The sequence below is a fragment of the Neoarius graeffei genome, chromosome 13, assembly GCF_027579695.1.
Source record: "Neoarius graeffei isolate fNeoGra1 chromosome 13, fNeoGra1.pri, whole genome shotgun sequence".
Lineage (NCBI taxonomy): Eukaryota > Metazoa > Chordata > Actinopteri > Siluriformes > Ariidae > Neoarius > Neoarius graeffei.
In genome coordinates, this window is record NC_083581.1 from 8981132 (window position 1) to 9007517 (window position 26386).

The 26386-nt window shown below is 40.0% G+C and overlaps 1 protein-coding gene across 2 annotated transcripts in view; it reads left to right on the forward strand.

The window, feature by feature from the left end:
* Positions 1 to 26386, forward strand: part of esd (esterase D/formylglutathione hydrolase) — a 55490-nt gene that overhangs the window by 11298 nt on the left and 17806 nt on the right. The window contains exons 3-8 of one of the 2 annotated variants that reach the window (XM_060937210.1): positions 5437 to 5525; positions 5655 to 5753; positions 8018 to 8142; positions 8463 to 8582; positions 10129 to 10227; positions 21047 to 21214. In XM_060937210.1, the coding sequence (XP_060793193.1) occupies positions 5437 to 5525; positions 5655 to 5753; positions 8018 to 8142; positions 8463 to 8582; positions 10129 to 10227; positions 21047 to 21214 (700 nt within the window). The remainder of the gene's footprint in view (positions 1 to 5436; positions 5526 to 5654; positions 5754 to 8017; positions 8143 to 8462; positions 8583 to 10128; positions 10228 to 21046; positions 21215 to 26386) is intronic. The other variant, XM_060937211.1, reaches the window with a different exon arrangement.

A 26386-nucleotide genomic window follows, 5' to 3' on the forward strand; every position in this document is an offset into this window, starting at 1 on the left:
CCCCTTCTCTGGAATGAAGAGCCCTAAACCTGGAGTCTCCTTTATAAACCAGGTGTGTACACACACACACACTTGTGTGTGTAAACTGTGTACGTTTCTATGCATTCAGTGAGTTTTTGATTAAGGGTGTGTGTATACTTCCACAGACCCCTGAACCCTTACTGGTAGAAAAGTGTAATGGCATGTAAACTACCATGTACCGTCAGTCATATCACATGAGCATAACTGAGAGGAATTACTGATTTTCTGTGCTGACAAGATGCAGATGGATGATGTACACAAAGTAAAGTCAGAGCATATGATTAACACTTAAAGGTGGATTGAGGGGGCGTCGTGGCTCAGGTGGTTAAGGCGCCATACCATGAATGCGGGCGACCCGGGTTCGATTCCGGCCCGAGGTCATTTCCCGATCCCTTCCCGTCTCTCTCCCGCTCATTTCCTGTCTCTACACTGTCCTATCCAATAAAGGTGCAAAAAGCCCAAAAAAATATCTAAAAAAAAAAAAAGGTGGATTGAAATGATGCCTTGTGTGAATATTTGGCTCATGCAGCGTTGTGGAGGGAGGGGAATGCTTCTCGCTCCACTGGAAACTCTGTGCTGAGAGGAAGGAGTGGATCATCAGTCCATTTCATTTGCCCACTGCAGGTTTACTTTTATTTCTATTCTAGGGCTTTTGGCTACAACTGCATTTCAAAAATAAATTGAGAAGCTGACATTTCCCAATCAAGTATGAGCTGAAAAATGATGCATCTGACCTTCATTCATATCACTCACACTGCAAAACATTGTTTCCAAAACCTGCAGTAGAAAAGAGCAAAAATGATGTTTTCCTAGCCTGGGCCCGCCCATCCTAAGTGTGACGCAACACGGGGGCCTGTTGCGAACTTAGTCTGGCAAGGCAAGCTATCTCCAGCTCTTCCAAGCTCCCGAAAAATCGGGAGCCAATCAACTTTGAGCATCTCCAACAGCCCTGGGTAGAGGCGTGTTCAAGGCAGTGACGTAGTAGAACTGCGACCGGAAGCCATAGATTGTTTACAGAATCTATGCCGGAAGCGCTTCATTCACTAGAAACATTACGAACATGGAGCAGCGGCAAGCCTTTGACACAGCGGTAGATGCTGTATTGAAAGCATTCAACGGGAAGTTCTCATTGAAAACGGAGCAAAGAGCAGCCCTGGAGGTATTTATCTTCTTCCTGTTACTCAAGCAGTTTCCGTCGCGTCGCATACGTCAGAGGAAAGAGTGATGTGATTGGTTTAAGCTTCATCACAGCCTTTTCTGGCTTCGACCAGTAACAAACTGAGGCATTTCAGGGAGGCGGGTCAACCACACGCTTTGGGAAACAGTTGGGCTTAATATCTATGCCAGATCAATGCTTGCAGAGCTTTGAAGTTGTGTTAGCCAGACTAATGTTTTCCTGCCATTGCCTAGTTTGTAAGTGGAACTAAGGAAATGGAATGCACACAGGTAAAGTATGACATAAATTATATTCACTTACTTATTAGACAAACTACTTGTAAGTGTGAAATTATTTTTTTAAGCTCTCCTTTATGCGACAGTATCTTTACTTCATTATCACTGAAGCTTGGCATGTTTCATATCTGAAACGAGCAGGCCACTGTGCTTTTTAAAGGGATGATGTTTACCAAAGATGGTGATTTGAGGGCGTTTCTTTATGCAAATGAGTGTGGTTATGCCTGCGCACATCCATTTAGAATGGGTGGGGTTTTATCAATGGCTTTTGTTTACAGCTGTGTATACATGTGATAAATACCAATTTTCGAGTGGACAGGTGAGTTTTTTTTTTTTTTTTTTTTTTTTTTTTTTAAACACAAACTTTGATAAATGAGACCACTGTTCCAGCATGACGATGCCCCTGTACATAAACTGAGCTCCGTGAAGGTTGGAGTGAAAAACTCGTGTCCTGCACAGAGCCCTAACTGAACTCAACCTCACTGAACACCTTTGGGATGAACTGGAACTGAAGCCCGAACATCCCAACATCAGTATCTGATCTCACTAATGAGCACAAATCCCCACGGCCACGCCTCAAAATCTAGTGGAAAGCCTTCCCAGAAGAGTGGCGTCCGTTATCACAGGAAAAGGGGAATAAATCTGGAATGAGATATTCAACAAGCAAGTCTGGGAGTGATGGTCAGGGGGCACATACATTTGGCAATATACTTGAGATGAACAGGGAAGTTTGTCAGGATAGTGAAAAAGACTAACCTAGCATGTACAACCCCGATTCCAAAAAAGTTGGGACAGAGTACAAATTGTAAATAAAAACGGAATGCAATAATTTACAAATCTAAAAAACTGATATTGTGTTCACAATAGAACATAGACAACATATCAAATGTCGAAAGTGAGACATTTTGAAATTTCATGCCAAATATTGGCTCATTTGAAATTTCATGACAGCAACACATCTCAAAAAAGTTGGGACAGGGGCAATAAGAGGCTGGAAAAGTTAAAGGTACAAAAAAAGGAACAGCTGTAGGACCAAATTGCAACTCATTAGGTCAATTGGCAATAGGTCATTAACATGACTGGGTATAAAAAGAGCATCTTGGAGTGGCAGCGGCTCTCAGAAGTAAAGATGGGAAGAGGATCACCAATCCCCCTAATTCTGCGCTGACAAATAGTGGAGCAATATCAGAAAGGAGTTCGACAGTGTAAAATTGTGAAGAGTTTGAACATATCATCATTTACAGTGCATGATATCATCAAAAGATTCAGAGAATCTGGAAGAATCTCTGTGCGTAAGGGTCAAGGCTGGAAAACCATACTGGGTGCCCATGATCTTCGGGCCCTTAGACGGCACTGCATCACATACAGGCATGCTTCTGTATTGGAAATCACAAAATGGGCTCAGGAATATTTCCAGAGAACATTATCTGTGAACACAATTCACCGTGCCATCCGCCGTTGCCAGCTAAAACTCTATAGTTCAAAGAAGAAGCCGTATCTAAACATGATCCAGAAGCGCAGACATCTTCTCTGGGCCAAGGCTCATTTAAAATGGACTGTGGCAAAGTGGAAAACTGTTCTGTGGTCAGACGAATCAAAATTTGAAGTTCTTTGTGGAAATCAGGGACGCCGTGTCATTTGGACTAAAGAGGAGAAGGACGACCCAAGTTGTTGTTAGCGCTCAGTTCAGAAGCCTGCATCTCTGATGGTATGGGGTTGCATTAGTGCGTGTGGCATGGGCAGCTTACACATTGGGAAAGACACCATAAATGCTGAAAGGTATATCCAGATTCTAGAGCAACATATGCTCCTATCCAGACGACGTCTCTTTCAGGGAAGACCTTGCATTTTCCAACATGACAATGCCAAACCACATACTGCATCAATTACAGCATCATGGCTGCGTAGAAGGGTCCGAGTACTGAACTGGCCAGCCTGCAGTCCAGATCTTTCACCCATAGAAAACATTTGGCGCATCATAAAACGGAAGATACGACAAAAAAGACCTAAGACAGTTGAGCAACTAGAATCCTACATTAGACAAGAATGGGTTAACATTCCTATCCCTAAACTTGAGCAACTTGTCTCCTCAGTCCCCAGACGTTTACAGACTGTTGTAAAGAGAAAAGGGGATGTCTCACAGTGGTAAACATGGCCTTGTCCCAACTTTTTTGAGATGTGTTGTTGTCATGAAATTTAAACTCACCTAATTTTTCTCTTTAAATGATATATTTTCTCAGTTTAAACATTTGATATGTCATCTATGTTCTATTATGAATAAAATATGGAATTTTGAAACTTCCACATCATTGCATTCCATTTTTATTTACAATTTGTACTTTGTCCCAACTTTTTTGGAATCGGGGTTGTACGCTCTTCATTTACATCTGGCAGAATTGACTGCGTTTTTCAGTAACAATAGAGGAGACTGAGTTTTTCTCACTACCCCATTTGTAAATCAGGTGACCCCTAGTTTGGGAACTCCTGTTTTAATCCATTTGTTGTTTAATGTTGTGACATGTCAGCGAAACAATTTAGTTCCTGTTAGCACTGCTATTATAGCACCTTCTTCCATAAGTGCTAAATAAATATTTCCTTAAAGCAAACTTCATCATATCAATGATTTTATAAAGGTTTTTTCTTTGGTACATAGCAACATGTTTTTGAAATCCATTCAATCTGTCAATTAGGAAATCTACTTTTTCTGTAAGAGGCAAATACAGCTAAGAAATACATTTACTATGTCAGATTGTTAGTGGGTCAAAAGTTTACTAGTATTTGTATGTTAGTATTTCATTACATTTACCTTTTAATTGCCTGAACATGGGACATCAATCTCTTGGGATAGCTTCCCACAATGCTTTGCTTGAGTTTTGGCTGTTCCTCCTGACAACTGGTGTAATGCGGCGAGGTTTGTGTGCCTCTTTGCTCAGACACGCTTTTCCAGTTCAGTCCATAGATTTTCTATTGGAGTCAGGTCTTTGCTTTGTAATGGCCACTCCAGTAGTTTCACATAGGAAATGGTGTTCAGGATCATTGTCCTGGTGGAAGACCTGATTGCAACCAAGTTTTAACATTCTGGCTGATGCCTTGTGGTTTTGCTTCAGTATTTCTTGGCAACTCTCTTTCTGCATGATGCCATCTAATTTCTGAAGTGCACCAGTCCTTTTTCCCGCAAAACACCCCCATGAGTTGACATTGCAATCCTTCATGCTTCATAATTGGGACGGTGTTCTTCAGATTAAAAGCCAAACCCCTGATCTCCACACACACAGCTAATCGTTATGGTAAAAGTTGGACTTTTATTTCATGTCACTAATGAACATTCCTCTAGAAGGTTAGGCCTTTGTTCTGGGGATCACATGCACTTTTTATGCCAGTAATGGAGTCGGGATTTTTCCCTGTACAATGCTCTGAATGGTGGATGTACATACTTTGGTACTCAATGCTTCCAACTCCTTCACCACAGCCTTTGTTTGGAGTTTGAACCTCAGTGTTGTCCCGAATTTTAATTTTTGCAAATACACTTTTTTTTCTTCTAAATATGCTGGAGAGGGAAAATTGGTCCTAAGTAGTTTTGGAGGTCTGCAAGTTGGTTTTGGCTTAGTTGCTTGGAGTTTCCCATGGTATCAAGGGTGGAAAAAAAAAAAAAAAAAGAGCACTTTGCCATTATAAATTGTCATGTTGCTTTATAGGACTGCCTTACTGACGAAAGATTAAACTATATGATGCTACTTTAAGTCAGACCAAAACAACCCAGCTATGCAGGATATTTCAGTCATATAAGGAATGAAACGGTCATCCAGTTACTTTTTTTTTTTTTTAAATGTAAGTAGACTGATGACCAGATATTGAGACATCGTCAGGGACTGTTGTCTGATTTGGAAAAATAAACACAATCTTTTCATTTGTGCTGCAGCTTTGTCTTGTTTATTGCTTTTTCTTTGTTTTTTTTTTTTTAAGCTCTGAGCTAAAGTGCAAGATGAAATTTGCCATCTACCTTCCTCCTAAGGCTGAAAGTGGAAAGTGTCCAGTGCTGTATTGGCTGTCCGGTATTTTAAAGCTTTCTTTCTAAAGCCAAAACTCTCTTATTGGTTGGGCTTGTAGCCCTAATTACCTGGATTGGTAATTAGCAAAGGGAAGGATAGTAACGCAAACATGTCTGTGTTTCTGTGTGACAGGACTAACGTGCACTGAGCAGAATTTCATCACCAAAGCAGGAAGCCAACGGGCTGCTTCTGAGCATGGCATCATCATTGTCGCCACGGATACAAGCCCACGTGCGTGAAAGAGAGATTTGTTCACACACGCACCTTAGGCTTCATTTCGAGCTGGATATGAAGTGATTTATTCGTAAACTGTTTGTAGCAGCAGTTACACGAATTATTCTGTTCATGAAAATTCTGTAACTTCATAACCTTCAAATCATCTTCGTGTACAAAATTTAAGCATAAGATTAACTATTTAAATCTCAATTGACCGACTTTAAAGCAGATAATTTACATGGGTTTTTATAATGGCAATTGTAATATGAAGATTATCATGTTTAACTTTTTTACAGGATATAGCAGACAGCCTTGTACAGAGACGTATAGAAGAGCTGTGGAGTCTGTCAAAAACATCCTCATGCTAAGTCCCTAGGTCGGGGACTCGGAGCACCACTGAATACGTTTTGTGAAACCCAGTAATTTATATTAATGTTAATAACAGAACATGGAAAACAAGTGAGCCAAAATAAACCTATAGCAGTAAGCCATAAACAAAAGCCTCAGCTGATGTGAGATGAAGATAACACTTGTGAAGAAAAGGATGCTTAAAGACTGCTCTGATTTTCTTAGAGGATGACGGCTGACTTATAAAACGGTTCTGTTTGCCGTCTTCTTTTAATGCAGCGTAACACTTCCTGTACGTCGTCAGAGACATTATTTAAAAGATTTTAATATGGCAGTTTCCCTTTGAGATGTGATTGGTGTGCATGACTCCCTGGGTACAGTGTAGATCAGGGGTGGGCAATTATTTTTTCCATGGGGCCACATGAGAAACAGAAAATTTTGTAGAGGGCCGGACCAAAAGGCTGAACTAAATTCTGCATAATATTAATTGTATTTCTTTATATAAAGCAATAAATAACATTGTTTTTACAAACTGCTAAGACTGGTAAGAGTATGGAAAAAACGAGGTTGCCTTACAAAAAATGTCATTTATTCAATGAAATTTCCCAAAACAATGGTTAACAAAATGGGAACGTTTGTACTTTTTTTTTTTTCAGTCACATTCACCCCAAAACACAATAAAAGACATCACAATATTGTCTGGGCGGCACAGTGGTGTAGTGGTTAGCGCTGTCGCCTCACAGCAAGAAGGTCCTGGGTTCGAGCCCCGGGGCTGGCAAGGGCCTTTCTGTGCGGAGTTTGCATGTTCTCCCCGTGTCCGCGTGGGTTTCCTCCGGGTGCTCCGGTTTCCCCCACAGTCCAAAGACATGCAGGTTAGGTTAACTGGTGACTCTAAATTGACCGTAGGTGTGAATGTGAGTGTGAATGGTTGTCTGTGTCTATGTGTCAGCCCTGTGATGACCTGGCGACTTGTCCAGGGTGTACCCCGCCTTTCGCCCATAGTCAGCTGGGATAGGCTCCAGCTTGCCTGCGACCCTGTAGAAGGATAAAGCGGCTAGAGATAATGAGATGAGACAATATTGTCTTTCTACTCCAAATATCAAGCAAGATACATCATATTATAATAATGATGCCCACATTTGTAGTCTAATCACCTCATTTGGTGCTTTTCGCCGGAGATCGGCTCCGGCGCCTGCTGGTGACGTCACACGATGTGATTGGCTGGACCGTTTGAAGGATGACATACAAGTTTGTGGTTGGTCTGGACAAATTACGGAAGTAGTTATCGCGCGATTAGGTTTCGTGGGATTTCATGTCGCGCGCATTGCATTTTTGTTGAACACAACTTCAAAATAAAAGCAATGCACATTGTCCATGCATGAGGTAAAATTAGAAAATACGTTTATTTTGTAATTTCTCATTAACCTTACAAGGGCCGGATGCGGCCCGCGGGCCGTAAAATGCCCAGGTCTGCCTTAATCCATTCGAAATGTTGTGGAAGAACCTGAAGCAAGCAGTTCATGTGAGGAAACCCACCAACATCCCAGAGTTGAAGCTGTTCTGTACGGAGGAACGGGCTAAAATTCCTCCAAGCCGGTGTGCAGGACTGATCAACAGTTACCGGAAACATTTATTTGCAGTTGTTGCTGCACAAGGGGGTCACACCAGATACTGAAAGCAAAGGTTCACATACTTTTGCCACTGACAGATATGTAATATTGGATCATTTTCCTCAATAAATAAATGACCAAGTATAATATTTTTCTCATTTGTTTAACTGGGTTCTCTTTTATCTACTTTTAGGACTTGTGTGAAAATCTGATTGTTTTAGGTCATGTTTAAGCAGAAATATAGACAATTCTAAAGGGTTCACAAACTTTCAAGCACCACTGTATGTAAAGTTTGATAATTGAGGTCCATTGTACTGTTAGGTGGCTGCAATATTGAAGGAGAAGATGAGAGCTGGGATTTTGGAACAGGAGCTGGTTTCTATGTTGATGCTACACAGGAACCATGGAAGACCAACTATCGCATGTACTCTTATATCACCGAAGAGGTGGGTACAAACATCCATTCTCTAGCCTAGCTATCATTAGCATGTGACTGATCTGTCTTCACTAACCGGTGAGATTGCTCTGTACAGTGGTTGTAAACTAGACTTGTGACAAATGACAATCGTATCAGGAATCATTGATGTATTTCTGACGTCTGATATGAACAAAGTAGATGCCCTAATTGGTTTGCCAAAAGAAATGTGGTAAAATGAAATGTGCAGTTGTGAAGAACTGAGATTGAATACATACACCAAGGTTAAAGATAAATTTTTGTCCTTGACTATATTTCTAAAATCAGTTTCTTTCTCTCTTGCTCGCTCAGCTGCCACGTTTAATAAACTCTAATTTCCCTGTTGATCCGGAGAAGATGTCCATCTCGGGGCATTCTATGGGTGGCCATGGCGCTCTTATCTGTGCACTGAAGAATCCTGGGAAATACAAGGTAGAAATTTAATGTATCAGCAGTGTGTGTTACAACAATATACCCCATGGCCAAAAATTAATTCCACAGACCCCTCTGTACATGCGTACTATGATCAAAAGTATGTGGACACCTGTCCATCACAACCTTGATGTGCTTGTTGAACATCTCTTTCCAAAACTATGGGCAAAACCATTAATCTGGAGTTGCGCCTTTTTTCCTGTTATTATGAGCGCCATGTAGTGAAAATTCATTATGTCTGATAATTATAACTATTCTTTTAAGTTCGTTTCTTAAGACACGTATTTTTAAGTATGTTACCTCGCTTGTTGACAGTTTCGGCGAACACTTCCGCCTTCTTCAAAACAGTCACCAGATGTCGAGTGGTGACGTGCCTTATCAGCTGCTGTTACTCTATGGAGGCGTGAATGTCCCGCCCAATTTGACAGGTAGTCCACGCCTCCTGCTGTCAGGTCGCTGCCCCAGGAAGAGAATAGATATCAGCGTTTGGATTTTGGAGGCAGTGGAGATACGTAAGCGGGCGCAGAGGACCATGAACCGGGATGAGGGAGCGTACGCACTGTCGCACACCTGGAGCGCAGTCCTGGGGCAGCGACCTGACAGCAGGAGGCGTGGACTACCTGTCAAATTGGGCGGGACGTTCACGCCTCCATAGAGTAACATCAGCTGATAAGGCACGTCACCACTTGACATCTGGTGACTGTTTTGAAGAAGGCGGAAGTGTTCGCCGAAACTGTCAACAAGCGAGGTAACATACTTAAAAATACGTGTCTTAAGAAACGAACTTAAAAGAATAATTATGAGCGCCACTCTTCTGAAAGGCTTTCTACTAGGTTTTGGGGCATGGCTGTGGGGATTTGTGTTCATTCCGCTACAGGAGCATTCGTGAGATCAGACACTGATGTTGAGGTTCCAGTTCACCCCAAATGTGTTCAGTGGGGTTGAGTTCAGTGAGTTTCCCTAAACTGGAACTAAGAGTCTAAACCTGTTCCAGCGTGACGATGCCCCTGTGCACAAAGCAAGCTCTATGAAGACATGGTGTGTGAAGGTTGGCGTGACGAAGTTGAGTGTCCTGCAAAGAGAACTCGAGTTCTTCACGCAAACCTTCTCACACCATGCCTTTTTGGAGTTCGCTTTGTGCACAGGGACATCATGCTGGAACGGGTTTGGAGTCTTGGCTCCAGTGAAGGGGAAAATGTATTGTTACAGTAAACAGACATTCTGTACAACTGTGTGCTTCAGAGTTTGGGAAAGAAGCACATGAGGGTATGATGGTTAAGTGTCCACATACTTTTGGCCATATTGTTTATATTTGTGGACATAATCCAACTATGAAAATGTTAAGTGGTTTTTAATGTATATAAATTTATTTATTTATTTTATTAATCATAAAGCTTTTATTCCTGAACCTTCCACTCCCAATACACACTAGATCCAAGTTGACTATCATAGGTGACTTTTTTTTTTTTTGAGTCAATGAGGAGCAGAAAATGGGAAAGCTGAGAGTAACACATGGATTTAACAGTTTATAAAATTGTTTTTATAGGCTGTTTCTGCTTTTGCTCCAGTCTGTAACCCGGTGCAGTGTGCTTGGGGACAGAAGGCTTTTTCTGGCTACTTGGGACCTGACAAATCCACCTGGGAGGTAAAGAGATCAGAAAGAACAGAACAGTTGGTATATGTGAAGTGGTGCTTAATAAGATTTAACAATAGGGCTGGGCGATATGAGAGAAAATTATATCACGATATATTTTTTCAAAATTTTCGATAACGATATATATCACGATATAAATCAAATCACCATTTTTGTATTTTCTTTAATTTTCTGCTCAAAATATGAACATTACAAATTAGTAGTTCCTTCCTAATTAACAAAAATAGCTCAACAAGCCTTCAAGTTTCACAGAACCAAAACAAACTGGATGCACATTCTTTTGTTCTTTTTATTCAAATGAATAAACTGAAACTGAAAAATAAAAACTATATACCATTGTTAATCATTTGTGCAAATTCTAGCAGCTTTCAAATAAACAAAGACATATTGACGTGTAAACCTTATGCTGCAAGGAGAAAAAAAGTGCAATCCTGTACGTCAGTGTGTTTAAGGTTTTGTGTAACACTTTGTTGTATGTCCGATTTTAAATATCCAAAATACCTCCACACAACCGAAGATCTCTGGCCCTTCTTTTCAACGATGTCCTTCAGGGCAGTGCTCTGACTTTCCTGTTCAGAACTCCGGTCAGTCGGCTTCTCGCTCATTTTTATAATCACTTTGTTTCATGCTTTGTTGGAGAAATGCCGCGCTCCTGCAAACTTCACCACAGCCATGCTGTGCGTTGCTGCTACACGTGTGTGTTTGTGTGTGCACGCAACCTAACTTGACGTGGCTCTCTTCCAACTGATTGGTTCGTGCGGTACTGTTTAGTTATGATTGGCTATTCGCGTGTCTGTCAAAACTTCGGATGAAGTAATTTTATTGAAGACGTAGGCTTATCGTAGGCATATCGTATGTGTCTAATTTCTAATCGTAGAGATTTTATATCGTGAATAACATCGTAATCGTAAAATCGCCCAGCCCTATTTAACAATACTGTGTGTTTTTTTTTTTTTTTTTTAAATAAAAGATCACCACTGTTTTCAGCCAGTTGGCTGTCAAATTCCTGCACGCAGTTTTGTACGATATTCGTGTGTATTTACTGCTCTGTTTATTATAGTAGACAGAAGCGATGCTGCTGCCTAAGAGAATAAACTCAATGCTCGAAAAACCTCATGTCCAGTCGTCCCAGATGACTCTGCAACGACGAGTAAAACTTGAATTGTCGTCCGATCGGACGATTACCTAAGTTAGTGCCGGCAACTTAAGCAACACAGGCGCAAAGGGAGTAGGGAACCAGTCTAAAGTAGCTCATCTCGTTTCACGGGAAATGCATTAAAAAGTTTTATTCATCAACATGACAATGTATACAAGTACAAAAATATATTTTAAGGAAATCATTCAAATGTCCTTGTTTTTGGTTATAATTCATCGAAGTATGCGTGTGTTCGAGTGTACTGGAAAAGCTTGGCTCAGAGGGGTTCACCTAATGACGTAATTATACCAATTGGCTAAGGGTGATGAGGGTCAAGGGTATCGTGTGCCAGCAGCGCGGTTGAAGTGGACAGGTGTCAAACTTGGAACTTTTATATCACGATTGGAGTTAATAATAAATGATATCACTGAATGATGTTCCTTACCTCTAACCTATATATAAATAATTTTTTTTTTTTTTTTGAGGGTTTCATATATTTCATAATGGTGTCATTTTTATTTTCTAAATATTTTATCAATATACTGCCATTGTGGCACGGGAGCCTGTGATTGGTGGACAGCCAATAAAGGGTGTCTCCCGTTGGTTGTAAATCGTGACACAAATTGTAAACACATACTGGACCCGCTAATTAGCTGTTCACATACTGAAGCCAAGCGGAGATGTCTGGTATCTGGTGCTGTTGTCCGAAGAAAACTTCAGCTAAAAAAGCTCTACTACCAGATTATTTGGACAGTCTTAGTCAGAAAGAAGTGAAGGATAGATATACACGGAAATGAGTTTATTAGCAGTTATGATCCGGACAAAATTCCTCTAAATGACTGGAGTGATGGTTCGGATTTGTGGCCTAGCGTTAGCTACATGTTGGAATATACCGTACGTTCTTTTTCCCGAAAAGTCCCGACACAGAAGAACAGTTTTAAAAAAAACTACAGAAGCAAAAAACCTTCTTTGTGTAAAGACCCCCCTGACATCAGCTTCTGGGAACAGAATGTTGCGAAAGCCAAAGCATTTACTCTCAAAGGGCTTTGACTTGAACTGTGGGCTAGATCTTATTCCCACTCGTCCATGTCTCAGCAACCCCAAGGACATTTAGTTACAGAGCTATCTGCACTCTATCATTAATACAGTGATGCTCATTATTGTTAAAACAATATCCGAAGTGTTATTTGTAAAATAACAAAATATCTTGCTCTAGACTTTCAAACAATATTGTAAGATTTTATTTCAATTTTATCTAATAGTGGATGCTACAATAATTACAAACACTAACAGAATCGGCACATTCCAGTTGTAGCTGTAGTTGTATAGTAACTATAATCATTCTTGTAGTAGTAATTTCAATTAAGTTTGTTCAGTTCCCTTTTCATTAATTCTCAATTCAAAGGCACAGCTGAGTCACACAGGTTGATCAGTGTGTAACGGACAATAACAATTTTATCCAAAATAGTTTTTCCTGCCTTAGTTGATTTTATTTCCATTTCACACGCGTGCAGCTGTTGTAAAGTTCCGTATGTTTGTGTAGAACTCTCTCGAACTGTAGCTTCATTTCTGCACTCTGGTTCCACAGTGACCTTTTGCACAGGATTGTGTTCCTTTGATAACAGAAACAAAGCTCCAGCATTATTATTATTATTATTATTATTATTATACTCTACAGCTTAATATACCCTAAATCAGGGCTTTTCAAAGTGTGGGGCGCGCCCCCCCCCCGGGGGGCGCCAGAGTTCTTCAGGGGGGGCGCAACGTGTGGAAAAATAAACCAGAATAAGTTACTATTGCGGACATTTAGCGAACTTCAGCTAGCCTTTACCAGAGACAAAATGGATCGATTTTTAGTACCTAAAGCTACAGTGAGTGAGGAGACAAAGTCTGGGCCAAGCAAAAAAAACAGAGCCTCCAGGATGTTGCGATTTACAACTTTAGCGCAAATTCAACCAATCCCCGCAAATTCAGGGCGGTGTTGCAATTATATCCAATCACCGCAACTTTCCTGCAAATTTGACCAATTGTTGGCATCGTCTTGAGGTGACGTCGACAAACTACCTTCCGCCTTACTTCCGTGTTAACGTTTAAGAGAAGCAGCATGCACGCAGTGTTGCCAGATTGGGCGGTTTCAAGTTCATTTTGGCGGGTTTTGAACATATTTTGGACTGGAAAACATCAGTATCTGGCAACATTGCATGATGTGCGAGTCAGTGTTTATATAGGCTTAAATTCTGTTACTGAAAGTGTGTTGTGTTTACAGTGAAGGACTGTGTGCACTTTATTTATTTTTTTTACTTAATACAAGAAATTAATGGATGCCAACATTTTTGCCAAAATGGTATTTTATTTTCCATTGTTTAGGCAGCTTCATCATACTGTGAGGTTCTGTTCAAATTGTTTTTTTTTCTTCTATGAAGCCTGAGCCATTTATTTTATTAGTTTATAATTATTGTTTAATTTAGTCTTCAGGAGAGACTGCCTGCACACAGTACTAGTATTAATATTTTTTTTTTCTTACATGAAAGCTGAGGCATTTATATTATATTTTAAGGTAACTTCATGTTGTGCTGTGAGGTTCTCTGCACTTTAACTTTTGAACCAACAGGTGCATTTGGACAAGTAAAGCCGATTTTTCTGCATTTTTGTAGTCCTGGTAATCTTTTTTTTTTTTTTTTTTTTTATTGGTAAAGTTGTTTATAGGACCATTTCTCAGTGTCTTTTTGTTTTTTTTAATCAATAGTTTTTCAGTAATAACTTATCACTCAATTTTAATCACAAAAAGAGTAAATCGCAACAATTTCTCGCAACTTTCACTTCCTCCCGCAATGTAATCGCAACAAAAACCTAAACACCGCAACTTTCATCGCAATTTTTTTGGAAAACCCCCCGCAACATCAGACATTTTAGCCCGCAACAATCACAAAAAAGGCCCGCGGAATCCTGGGGGACTGGAAAAATAAGGAAGTATGACCATGATTATTTAAAGTTTGGATTTTCATGGACTGGATCTGAAGATGCTCCACTGCCACAGTGTGTTGTCTGCCAAGAGGTGCTAGCTAACGATGCTATGAGATGTTTAAAATGTGTAAAACAAGATGTTTTAAAAAGCACAGATGTTTAAAATGTGAAACAGAAAAAAAGAAAAATGTGTACAACCATTTTTTTTTTTTAAATACGAATGGAACATTAAGTATAGCAACAAAAAAAATTGTAAGGGGGGTGCTGTTGTTTATTTACTCTCCGAGGAGGGGCTGACTCTCCCACACTTTGAAAACCCCTGCCCTAAATTATTAATTCCTCTACTACTACTACTACAACAACTTTTTCTTTCTGAATGTGTCTGTTTATATTGGTGTTATGGTTTTATGGCTTTATGATTTATGCTGCTTCACCTATTTAAAAAAAAAAATCAACTACATTCTGTCCTCTCCAAAATAAAATAAAGCTCTGGGCAAGTGAAATTGTTTTTCGGGCAAGTATGTTTTGGGTACTGCTTGCCCATTGGGCAAGTAAGACTGGGAGATTTTTTTTTTTTCAAGGACTGAAACTCGCTGAGGGCTGTGCAAACCATACTAATTATAGTTTTTAAATTTTCATTCATTTTTATTTTGTCTGTGTGTGGTGGTTTTTTTTTTTCCATCCCCCTCAGTTTAGATTTAGTTAGCTTTACAAGCACATGTAGATTTTATTTTTATTTTGAAGAATTGACTAGTTTCAGTTGAGCTTTTAATTAGTTTTAGGTTTTCAGGTATTGCACAGTCATAAAGATCCCATAATTATATAAAGTAGCGCACAAACGGTTTACTGTTTTAGCTGCTACTTGTACTGCTTTATTGTCCTCAATGAAAACAGGCAGGTTGGTGTTTTAACACTGAAATAATTCTTAGCAATAATGAAAATACGTGACTGAGGGTTTGTGACTGAACGTGTCAAACAGGCATGTTGGCGAGTGTGGTTTTGTTTTTTTTATGTTTATAGCTAACAGGAAAGAAATCCAGGTTTGCTGAACTAAATGAAACTGGATATGATGACAGGTCAGACTGTCGTGTTTTTTTTTTTTTTTTTTTTTAAACCATCACTTTCTGATGCAGAATTCTCCTTTATTCCTTACAAATATAAACTAACTTTGTCACCAAGTATTGACATGATTTAAAAACACACAAATGGTGTTTGTAATGTTGGAGACTTGTGTCGGGTGTCGTGCCTGATGTGACACTGAGACTCATCGTAGATAAGAACATTTCAGTACGTTTTTGAGGTTGATGAAAATGGGAATTGTTTTAACATGCTGTTGGTTCATGGAGAAATCCCTCTGGGAAAGTTTAAGCTTTTCGGAATTCAGCGAACTATAAAAACAGTGTACACAGGCTTTACTAAGATCGATCCATCCATAAATCCTTTATAATGGAGACATGTAAGAATATTATCATGTTCTATAGAGAACCCTTTATCAGTGTACTGGAAGAAAATCAGCACACAAAACACCACCAAAATACTGTAAACAGCCCAGAAATGTGTTTTGGACTTGAACTCTTACTTGTAGAAGGTGCTCCCTCTAGAGTTCTGATATTTGTAGGCATAATAGGTGCAGCATCTTAAAGAACACTGAAAAGTTAACTTTCCAAGATGGTGTGGTGATGAGTGCACAGCTCAACAACGTGTTTGACGCAACATGTCCATTCTAGTGTATTGGCTCAAGTATACGTCTGCAGACATGTCCATGGGTCTCTCCAATGCAAGTACTCAATTTTGCAGCGGTGTTGGCGCACAAGCTGAATGCATGCACTACCATGATTTGGATTGGTGTAGTAGCACACTTGGTTTCACGTGGACACAGATCCTGAGTGATGCATGAACTTTGCCTCATGGACACCATGCATACACACTGCACAGGTTGCGTCTGCTGATGTATCTTTTTCTGCTTCATCCCATATGGTGTCTTGCAAAAAGTATTCATCCCCCTTGGTGTTTTGTCACATTACAAGCTGGTCGACTCCCCAAACACATGGAAGAAGATTCTCTGGTCAGATGGTACTGAAATTGAACTTTTTGGCCATCATGGGAAATGCTGTGTGTGGCGCGAACCCAACACTTCCAATCACCCTGAGAACACCGTTCCTACAGTGAAGTATGGTGGTGGTGGCAGCATCATGCTGTGGGAATGTCTTTCATCTGTAGGGACAGGAAAGCTGGTCAGGACTGAAGGAAAGATGGATGGCACTAAATGCAGGGCAATTCTGGAGGAAAACCTGTTTGAGACTGGGGTGAAGGTTCATGTTCCAGCAGGACAATGACCATAAACATGCTGCTAAAGCGACACTGGAGTGGTTTAAAGGGAAACCTCTAAATATCTTGGAATGGCCTAATCAAAGCCCAGACCTCAATCCAGTTGAGAATCTATGGCATAACTTGATTGCGCTACACCAACGCAACCCATCTAACTTGGAGTTGGAGCAGTTTTGCCTTGAGGAATGGGCAAAAATCCCAGTAGCCAGATGTGCCAAGCTAATAGAGACATACCCCCAAAGACTTGCAGCTATAATTGCAGCAAAAGGTGGCTCTACGAAGTATTGACTTTGAGGGAGTGAATACCAATGCACACTCCAGATTTGTTTTTTTCCATCTTCATTATGGTTTGTGTCACAAAAAAAAAAAAAATTGCACCTTTTTTAAAGTGGTAGGCATGTTGTGTAAAACAAATGGTGCTAACCCCCAAAATCCATTTTAGTTCCAGCTTGGAATATGACAAAACAGGATAAATACCAAGGGGGATGAATACTTTTGCAAGCTGCTGTAGCTGGTAAGGGCCATAGGGGCACCACCGACATTTTAAGTCCATCTTTGGTGTGTCTAGGGCATTTAAACGTGCTGGAGCCCATCCCTTTCCAAGCTTCATCAATGGGCATAGAGTCGCCAATTAACCTAACTGCCTGTCTTTTGGACTGTGGGGGAAACCGGAGCACCTGGAGGAAACCCACACAGACATGGGGAGAATATGCAAGCGCCACACAAAGGCCCCCATCGGCCACTGGGCTTGAACCCAGAATCTTCTTGATGCAAGGCGACAGGGCTAACCACTGCACCACCGTGCTGCCCCTGCTGATGTATACTTGGGCCTTTTTTATAACATTTGTGCCCAGTGGTCGTCATCTGTTGCTGTTGCTTCTTTAGAGTTTTATGGCAGCTGGCGTTGTTACTGCCCCCTTCTGGAACTAGTCTGTTACTGTCTCAAGGGGGAGAACAAAAATGAAAACGAAGCTAATTTTACCTGTAATTGTATTTCCTTTTAGTTCATGTTGCATTGTTCATTGTAGATTTTTTTTTTTTTTTTGAAAACTGCTTATTTCATTTAACAATTTTTTTTTTTCCACTGCTAGTTTGTCTGTCTTCGTTTTTGTTAACTATATTAACCTTGGTGCTGAGCGAGCAAAGCAAAAGAATGCTCTGGTGCTAACTCGGCTACTTTAATGAGCTGCTAAAGAATGCATTTCTGAGTGATTTGGACTTTGAGATAAATGTTGCTAGTGTTTGATCCTATTGTGTGCACTTAGCCAACCCTTGTGACTTTTTGCTGATGTTCAGTTAGGACCTGATGCACGGCAAATGTTCTCCAAGCTTCACAAGTTGTTTTTTGGGGTGTTTCTGCCTCGAGTGGACAAAAACATTGTGAAAAATTTCAATGCATGCATTGAAATTTGTTGCCGATGTTTTTGTCGGCAATCTAAGCGGCGAATATTCACAGATGGGTTTGAGAATACTTCCTGAAGCTCGGGGAACCTTTGCTGAGCCTTTTGATCTATGTCTTGAATCCATATCCCTGGTGCTTGCAGGGGCCTTGGCGACAGTGGCGAGGCATAGCTTAACCTTCGCCCGGACATAAAGTGCATTTACATTCGGAGATCCTTCACCGAGGTTCGTAATTGGTTGGGAGAAGGGTTCATGAATTTTCAGCAAATGGTTGGAGGACGCATTTGTGATCAGCGCTGATTGGTTGGTGCTGATGTCACACATCGTTGAACTCTGTTGAGCAAGGCATTGGTGATCATTCTCTTGCCAGACGTGATGCGTACAAAATCCTCAAGCATGCCTCTGAAGAAAAATACCACGTCTTCTCAAAAGGAAAGAGCCACAGCTATGTGACCACAACTTTTAGCTCGCCTGTACGAAGTATACATTGCCATGCATCACCACCAAAACACTGCATTTTCATCGATAGCCCATTGCAAAGCAATCATGAGCTGTAGTGTGACCATAGCCTTATGGAACTCTGGGCACAACCCATAAATCATAAAGACCAATAAAGATCAGTGATGATGATAGAGACACTACACTGTGTGTAGCTGTAAGCCCTGAATAAATGCCTCAGTTGCCATGGCATGCTCATGAGGGAAAAGATGTTTATTTTTCTTTTCAGATGATGAAATCTGCCCTGTGATGACCTGGCAACTTGTCCAGGGTGTACCCCGCCTTTTGCCCATAGTCAGCTGGGATAGGCTCCAGCTTGCCTGCGACCCTGTAGAAGGATAAAGCGGCTAGAGATAATGAGATGAGATGATGAAATCTAGCTTATAAATCGATTCTGTTTGCCACAGCGTCTTCTCATTCTGTTCACCACCTTTAGCACATCCACTGAGACACTGAAAACTATTTTAAGTGAGCAGTTTCCCTTGTGTGACGTGCTTGGTGTCCGTGATCACCTGGGTACAGTGTGGCGCTTTTTTTTTTTTTTTGTCATCTCGCAAAACGTGCACCTAATTCACCATTTCTGTAATTATTCTCTCGAGTTTGACTCATTTTTTAAATTTATTTTTTAGGTGCTGTTCCACTGCGACGCATTTTTATTGGTATAGACATGAGTCAAAGTAACATCCACTTTTTGCTTTCCTGCTTTTTTTTCTTTCACCGTTCAGTAGTCAGTAAGTATTTCAAGGCCTGTTTTGACTTTTATGGAGTTTTGTGGGCGTCAATAAATGCAAATGTGCTTTGTCAGGAATTGTGTTCAACATGCACACATCAACATTTCTGAAACTCATAAATCTGGTAGAAATGTTTAGCTCGGTTTAGCTTATGCAACCATTTCCACACAACTTTACTAAAGGACTACCGTATTTTTCTGGACTATAGAGCGCACCTGTATATAAGCCGCATCCGCTCTATTTTAAAAAAAAAAATAAGATATACAAGCCGCACCGGGCTATAAGCCGCAGATATCGATGTTGAAAAATTAGATATTTACTGCATGTACAGAACGATTTTGTACTGTAAATGTACATGTATGTACCTGAACAGATTCTTTCCGAACAGTGCCTTTTAACACGGCAGCAACTTTGCTGATTAAAACGGAACAGAACCAAGAGAAAATAACCGGTATTTATTTACCTTCATTTTTCCTGTGTTTGAAACCACAAGTCACTTTAATCATCTTCGCTGGATTTGAAAATAATTACCAGTTAGTAATTTGTCGTGCGTGTTCTATCTGCTAAAGATCTGCTAATTCTTCTTTGCATTGATTTTTCGTCTATCTTATTTTTGATTCTACTTCCGGTTAGAGCGCCCCTAGCGGTGGAAGAAAAATCCACAGAATAGCCGCACCTTTGTATAAGCCGCATGGTTCAAAACCTAGGAAAAAAGTAGCGGCTTATAGTCCAGAAAATACGGTAATAAATGGGGCTCATTATAAGTACAGATTGCTTGTACCATCTCCTCTCATAATCTCTAGCTGCTTTATCCTGTTCTACAGGGTCGCAGGCAAGCCTGAAGTCAATTTGTCTTGATTTTGTAATACTATCTGTGCTCTTCTCGTGGATGTCTGGACCTCAAATATACTGACACGAAGGAAGTTGCCTTAAAGGCTTTTATTGCACAGAAACAATGCAAGCGTGAACGAATCCTGGGAAAACACTGAAGGCTGAACTCTTATTAACAGTTTTTAAGTCTGGTCCCTTTTTGGGAGACCCGTCCTCAGACCACTTCAAAACAAAATGGCGGCTCCTATTAAAGTTTATTGTAAAAGGACTTTTTGTTTGAAACACATACTTCTGATTGGCTAAAACATTTCCCGCTGTTTTTTCAAAAGAAAAGACATACAAGCACCTACCATATGGCATTCTAAGGGTTTTACTAGTTGATGACGGGTCTGTTTGTCACACGAAACACCTTTACAATGATCAGTGGTGGAGAATACATGATCTCTCTCTCTCGCGCGCACACAATAGATCCTCTAAACATTTAAACTCCGTGTACTTGGGCTCAGCTTAAAGGAGCTTGATGTTAAAATGCCTCCCAAGTATAACAATCATAAATTCATGCGAAATAATACAATTTCACCAAGATCTCAAAAAGAACTGTAGCAAGATAAGTTTGTGTCTCCAGTGTGTGAGGTGTGAGGCCCATAAAATACTGAAATGGGACAGCAGTCTTTCTAACCTAGAATCAAATGGATCAAAAAGATAACTGTGGTTACAGGGACAGAGATCTTCACACCTTTTGGTGCCTCCAGAGACGAAGTCTGTGGGAATCCTAACACATTCTGAAGCTCAAACCACAAACTAGAGACAAAATTCTCTCTCTCTCACTCTGAGAAATAGCAGGTTATTTGATTTGAGTTGAATGTTGGCTGACCTGCTATACATTTATTGACTTTTGATGTGACCATGTACTTTATTTCAGGCGTATGATGCCACGCTGTTGACTGCCAAATACTCTGGTCCGGAATTGGACATTTTGATTGACCAGGGACGTGATGACCAGTTTCTGTCGGCCAGTCAGCTGCTTCCTGATAACCTGATCGCTGCCTGTTCTGAAAAGAAAATCCCTGTTGTGTTTCGACTTCAGCAGGTCAGTAGTGCTCTATTTGATGACCAGAAGGAACTTTGTGTGGTAGCCAGTTGCACAAAAAACACGAGCCATTGTTCATCAGAGTTGCATAGAAATGAGCACTGATCCAAGTGCCTGGAATGTTTTCTGAACAGATGTGCGTCTGACTTATAAAACTGTACAACATAAAAATGAGAGATGACTTGAGCGTAATCACTCAGCTTCACCTGTTTGGAAACAAGCTTCTGTCAACTCATCTTTATATACCTGGTACAGTCGTATGACATGCCTCAGTTTACCCTCAGTCCAATTGGCATGAAGTCTACCTTGATTGATTTTTATGTAGGGTGCTCGAATAGTGAACAAATCAAAGTGAGGCATTTACAGGTTACAGTTATCTGAGAAGTTATACTATAGCACACTTTGTCACCCTTCATGAAAAGAAGCAAAAATGAACATACACTACCGTTCAAAAGTTTGGGGTCACCCAGACAATTTTGTGTTTTCCATGAAAAGTCACACTTTTATTTACCACCATAAGTTGTAAAATGAATAGAAAATATAGTCAAGACATTTTTCTGGCCATTTTAAGCATTTAATCGACCCCACAAATGTGATGCTCCAGAAACTCAATCTGCTCAAAGGAAGGTCAGTTTTATAGCTTCTCTAAAGAGCTAAACTGTTTTCAGCTGTGCTAACATGATTGTACAAGGGTTTTCTAATCATCCATTAGCCTTCTGAGGCAATGAGCAAACACATTGTACCATTAGAACACTGGAGTGAGAGTTGCTGGAAATGGGCCTCTATACACCTATGGAGATATTGCACCAAAAACCAGACATTTGCAGCTAGAATAGTCATTTACCACATTAGCAATGTATAGAGTGGATTTCTGATTAGTTTAAAGTGATCTTCATTGAAAAGAACAGTGCTTTTCTTTCAAAAATGAGGAAATTTCAAAGTGACCCCAAACTTTTGAACGGTCGTGTATGAAATTAGTAATGTTAAGTCTAAATGTGGACGAGGAATGCATTTATTTTATTGCAATATTTTTATTTATTTATTTTTTTAAATGAAATATTTTTGGTATCGCATTTTCATACCCAACATTGCAAGCTCCTTTTTGTTTAATTTTGCATGTGACCCTCGCTCTTCAAATCAGACTGCAGGTTTCAGGTCAGGCCCAGAGGTGGGAATGATCATTGCAAAACACTGATTTTGTGTCCCTACAGTCATTTCTGGTCATATAATATGTATTTATATTTAGTTTTCTTATCAGTCACATACCATTACAGTCGTAGGCACCATGGGACTCCTTTATCAATCTTTTAGTAAAGTTCTGTGTAAATGTTTTGCGTAAGATAAACTATAAATTTTGACTGAATTTATAAAAGTTTTAGAAATGCAGGTTTTCTTTGTACTTGCATGCATATGTTGATCAATGTCAATCAGCCATAAATTACGAGGATGTAGCATAGCACAGCTGATCTGCATTTGATCTTGTGCACAAAACTCCAGAAAAGACTAAGCTCATAGCACTAAAATGGAGTATACTGGGGGGGGACCTTCCTCAGTGGCAGAAGTGAAAGTTATTTTGACTAACTTTTTTCTATCAGATGGATAGATTTAAAAAAAAAATATATTAATGATCAGTGTAACAAACCCTATGAAAAGCCCATAATCAGGAACCAAATGACAAAGTTAATTAAGTACGGAGCCCCAGAAGGGACGTGGAGGGGAAAAAGATGTAGTTTTGTGAAATCCTGCAAACATATTTTCATTTGTCAGTGTACTTCCTGGTCAGTTTGGCAACATGGAGGCCACAATAATGGAGCGCACAGACCAGTGGGAGAGGCTCACAGAATTTTGAGATTGGCCTCAAATTTAGACATGTGAAATCCATTTTTCTTTTTTTTGTGTTTTTTTTTCGCAGCATTCGAGCTGAAATGTTATTGCTGCCACTCAGTGTGTCATTTTGCCACTCAGTGAGTAACTGCAGTGACTTGTGCATACCCTCTAACATGAAACTGTGTGATTGGTCACACACTGTAAATGCTGATAATGCAGCACACTTTTGAATATACTATGGCTTGTGCTGGTAAAACAATAGGAAATTCTAACACTAGCAAATTTTAAAGTTGCATAAACTCTATTTCGAGGTGTGGACACACTATTTCAGAAATCTATGTGGTGCACAAATGCGGTTTATTTGCATTTAGCTTTTGTCATGTCCAGAAGTCCGGTCTGTAATGTGGATGCCCAGTATCTGAAGAATGTGCACACAATGGCTGCATTCTAATAGTCTATTTTTAGGAAGGTTCCTAACTGAGCGAAATGGCTCGGAAGTATCAAAGTAGCTGCCATGATGAGAGCTGTTTGAATTCTCGAACCATGTACAGTGTATTGCAAAAGTATTCATCCCCCTTGGTGTTTGTCCTGTTTTCTCGCATTACAACAGGGGTATTCGATTAAGTCACTGATAGACCAGTGGCGAGGAGCTGAAAATAAAGGGCATACCCCTCCAGGCGGTAGAACAAAGCGGGACCTGTTTTATTTGAAGGGTATGGGTGTCTACTTCATAAAAAACATGGTTGTACAAAATTAATATTGTAACAACATATGGTCCTTATTTGCCAGACCATCTGCAAAATTCTGTATCGCTATACCAGAGGCATTTCCTCTGCAATGAATGCACATATTGAAGTGTGGGCATCAATATACTGCATCATTTAGGTCCATGATATGCTAATGCAACCTTTCTGGGCGTTTAATTTGATTTTCATCAATTTATGGGTGTATTAACCCCTTAGAATCCAAATATTTTTGAGTTTTTTTTCAGGTTGTTCGTTGAATATTTCAATTATAAATGATTGTCAGGAAAATAAGGGAAAACTTGTATCATTCTATAGTTTTAGATGTCTTTTATTCAAAAATACCAGTTTGAATTGTTCAGAATGGGTACAACACTGCCAATTAACCCTGTTTGCGACTGCGCATAAACCCGGATTTAACGTTGAAATCACAATTTGAGAAAATGAAGCCGATATTTTCTCTATGGATGAGTTGTACATTACTAAGGAGAGAAATCATTATGTCAAAGATGCAAATGTAATCTGAGACATGTTTTCAAGCAATTTAACCCCTTCCTAGCTAATACAGGTTGATTGAGTCATTGGTCATACAAAACATTGCCGACATCTTTGATCGTGAAATTAGGTTTGCTAGCATAAGATATTTTTGAAAAGCACTATCTTACTAAACATCTGCTTCCTCTTCTATAAAAACCTGTTGATTTTGTATTGAAACAATCCACATTATTTGGATGGTGTGTACAACAAAACGAATAGAATATATTTTGTTCATTTTGTGCATATCTGGGGATTCTTTTGTGCTGTTAACCCTGAACAGTTACTAGTAAATAATAGGCCTTCATTTCGATCAAACATGACTTTCAATAATTATAACCCTTTTTATTCTCAGGTTGAAATCATCTAGTTCACTCATTATGTCAAGGGGTGGTCAAGTAGAGATTCATGTAGAAAATGCCATGCTGTATGTCATTCACATCCCTGCCAATGTCTCCTGATCATGGGGGACATTCGGACAGGAAACACACTGACTGAGGTTTGGTGGCCACAGCAATTACATAATCCAGTGTTGGCTGCCCATAGAAACGCAGAGTTCCATTCATTGTACATGAAGCCATGTGCTGCTTAGGACTGTGCAGCATGCAGTAATTAAGATGGCCATAGGCCTTCCTCCCACAACTCTTACCTTAGTTGGAATGAGAATTAGGTTCAAATTACAGAAAACTTTGGCCATACAGAATTTTGCAGATGGTCCGGCAAATAAGGGGTTAATCCATATTGTTACAATATTTATTAATTTTGTACAACCATGTTTTTCATGAAGTAGACACCCATACCCTTCAAATAAAACAGGTCCCACTTTGTTCTACTGCCTGGAGGGGTACCACCTCTTTTTAGAGGGCTTTTCAAGGGTTGGCCGCTGCACTATGAGGTCCAGTTATTAAATTTTGTCCAAGTAGAAGGTCCGAACCGAAGTCCAGCTTGTGTCTTATAGCCTTCCCCTATGTCCACATTTTCATATGGTTTCAACAATATTGTTCATTTCCAATGCAGGAAATGAACTGGGTGCACAACTATCTCTTTTACCATAAATAAAAGTAGTCCCAGGAAAATCAATTCAAGGCCTTTATTTCAGATTACAGAAAACAGAAACCTCAGAATAAAATAAAGTGCAAACAGGGTGGAATAACTCCTTTTTCTCGTAAAGTAAAGAGGTCCCAACCTGAAGAATTGAAGGCCTACACTTCAAGTAAAAAAAAAAAAGGCAACTCAGAAAACATTAACTAAAAAGTGCAAACAGAGCATTGACTTAACATTTTCTCTTCTTTGTTCTTAAAATAAGGAGGTCCCAGCCTAAAAAAACGAGAGCCTACTTTTCAAGAAAAAGTCCACATCTTCAGAAAACAAGTGGCTTTTTGGGGGGGAAATGCAAACAGAACATTTCTTTGAACTTTTCTCTTTTAATTCTTCTTCTTTTACTTTTCTTAATGAGAAAAACGGGCATGTGGCTGACCTGCCAGTAATTTAAAGCTTGGTTGGAATGGCGTTAGTGCCATTCTCATGCAGATATGTAGGTGTTCATTGTTGGGCCTAGAACGGTACTTGGTTTTGACAATGTTCATAGTGGAAAAAGCTGACTCACAGCTGTAAGTCGATCCAAACATAGTCGAGGTGTGCAGTGCTCCTTTGGTTAGACCAGGGAACACACTCTCAAACAGCCTGTAACCAGAAAGTAGCAGGGTCAATTGTCTCAAAATGCTCTCTTAATGCAGCATTTCCTTGCAGATCAATGAGCTCAAGCTGTAGAGATCCTGCATGTGCCCACATGAATGTCCGAGTCGCCTCCTTCGAAAATCCTCTGACGACTTCTCTGATGAGGAAAGGATTCTGAATTAGCAGGAGGAGCTGCTGCCCAAAGTAGAAGCTGTTGAACCTGTTACTGAAATTTCTAATCAGCTTGTTAATGAAGTCAACATGGGGAGAAACATCTCCCACCTTGAATCTGTTCCTGCAGTTTTGGGAAGTGTTCAAACTCTCCTTCAAGATCTTCTTTGAAAATGTCCAGCTTCCTCTGGAAAGAGCGAACAGCTGTCATCAAATCAGC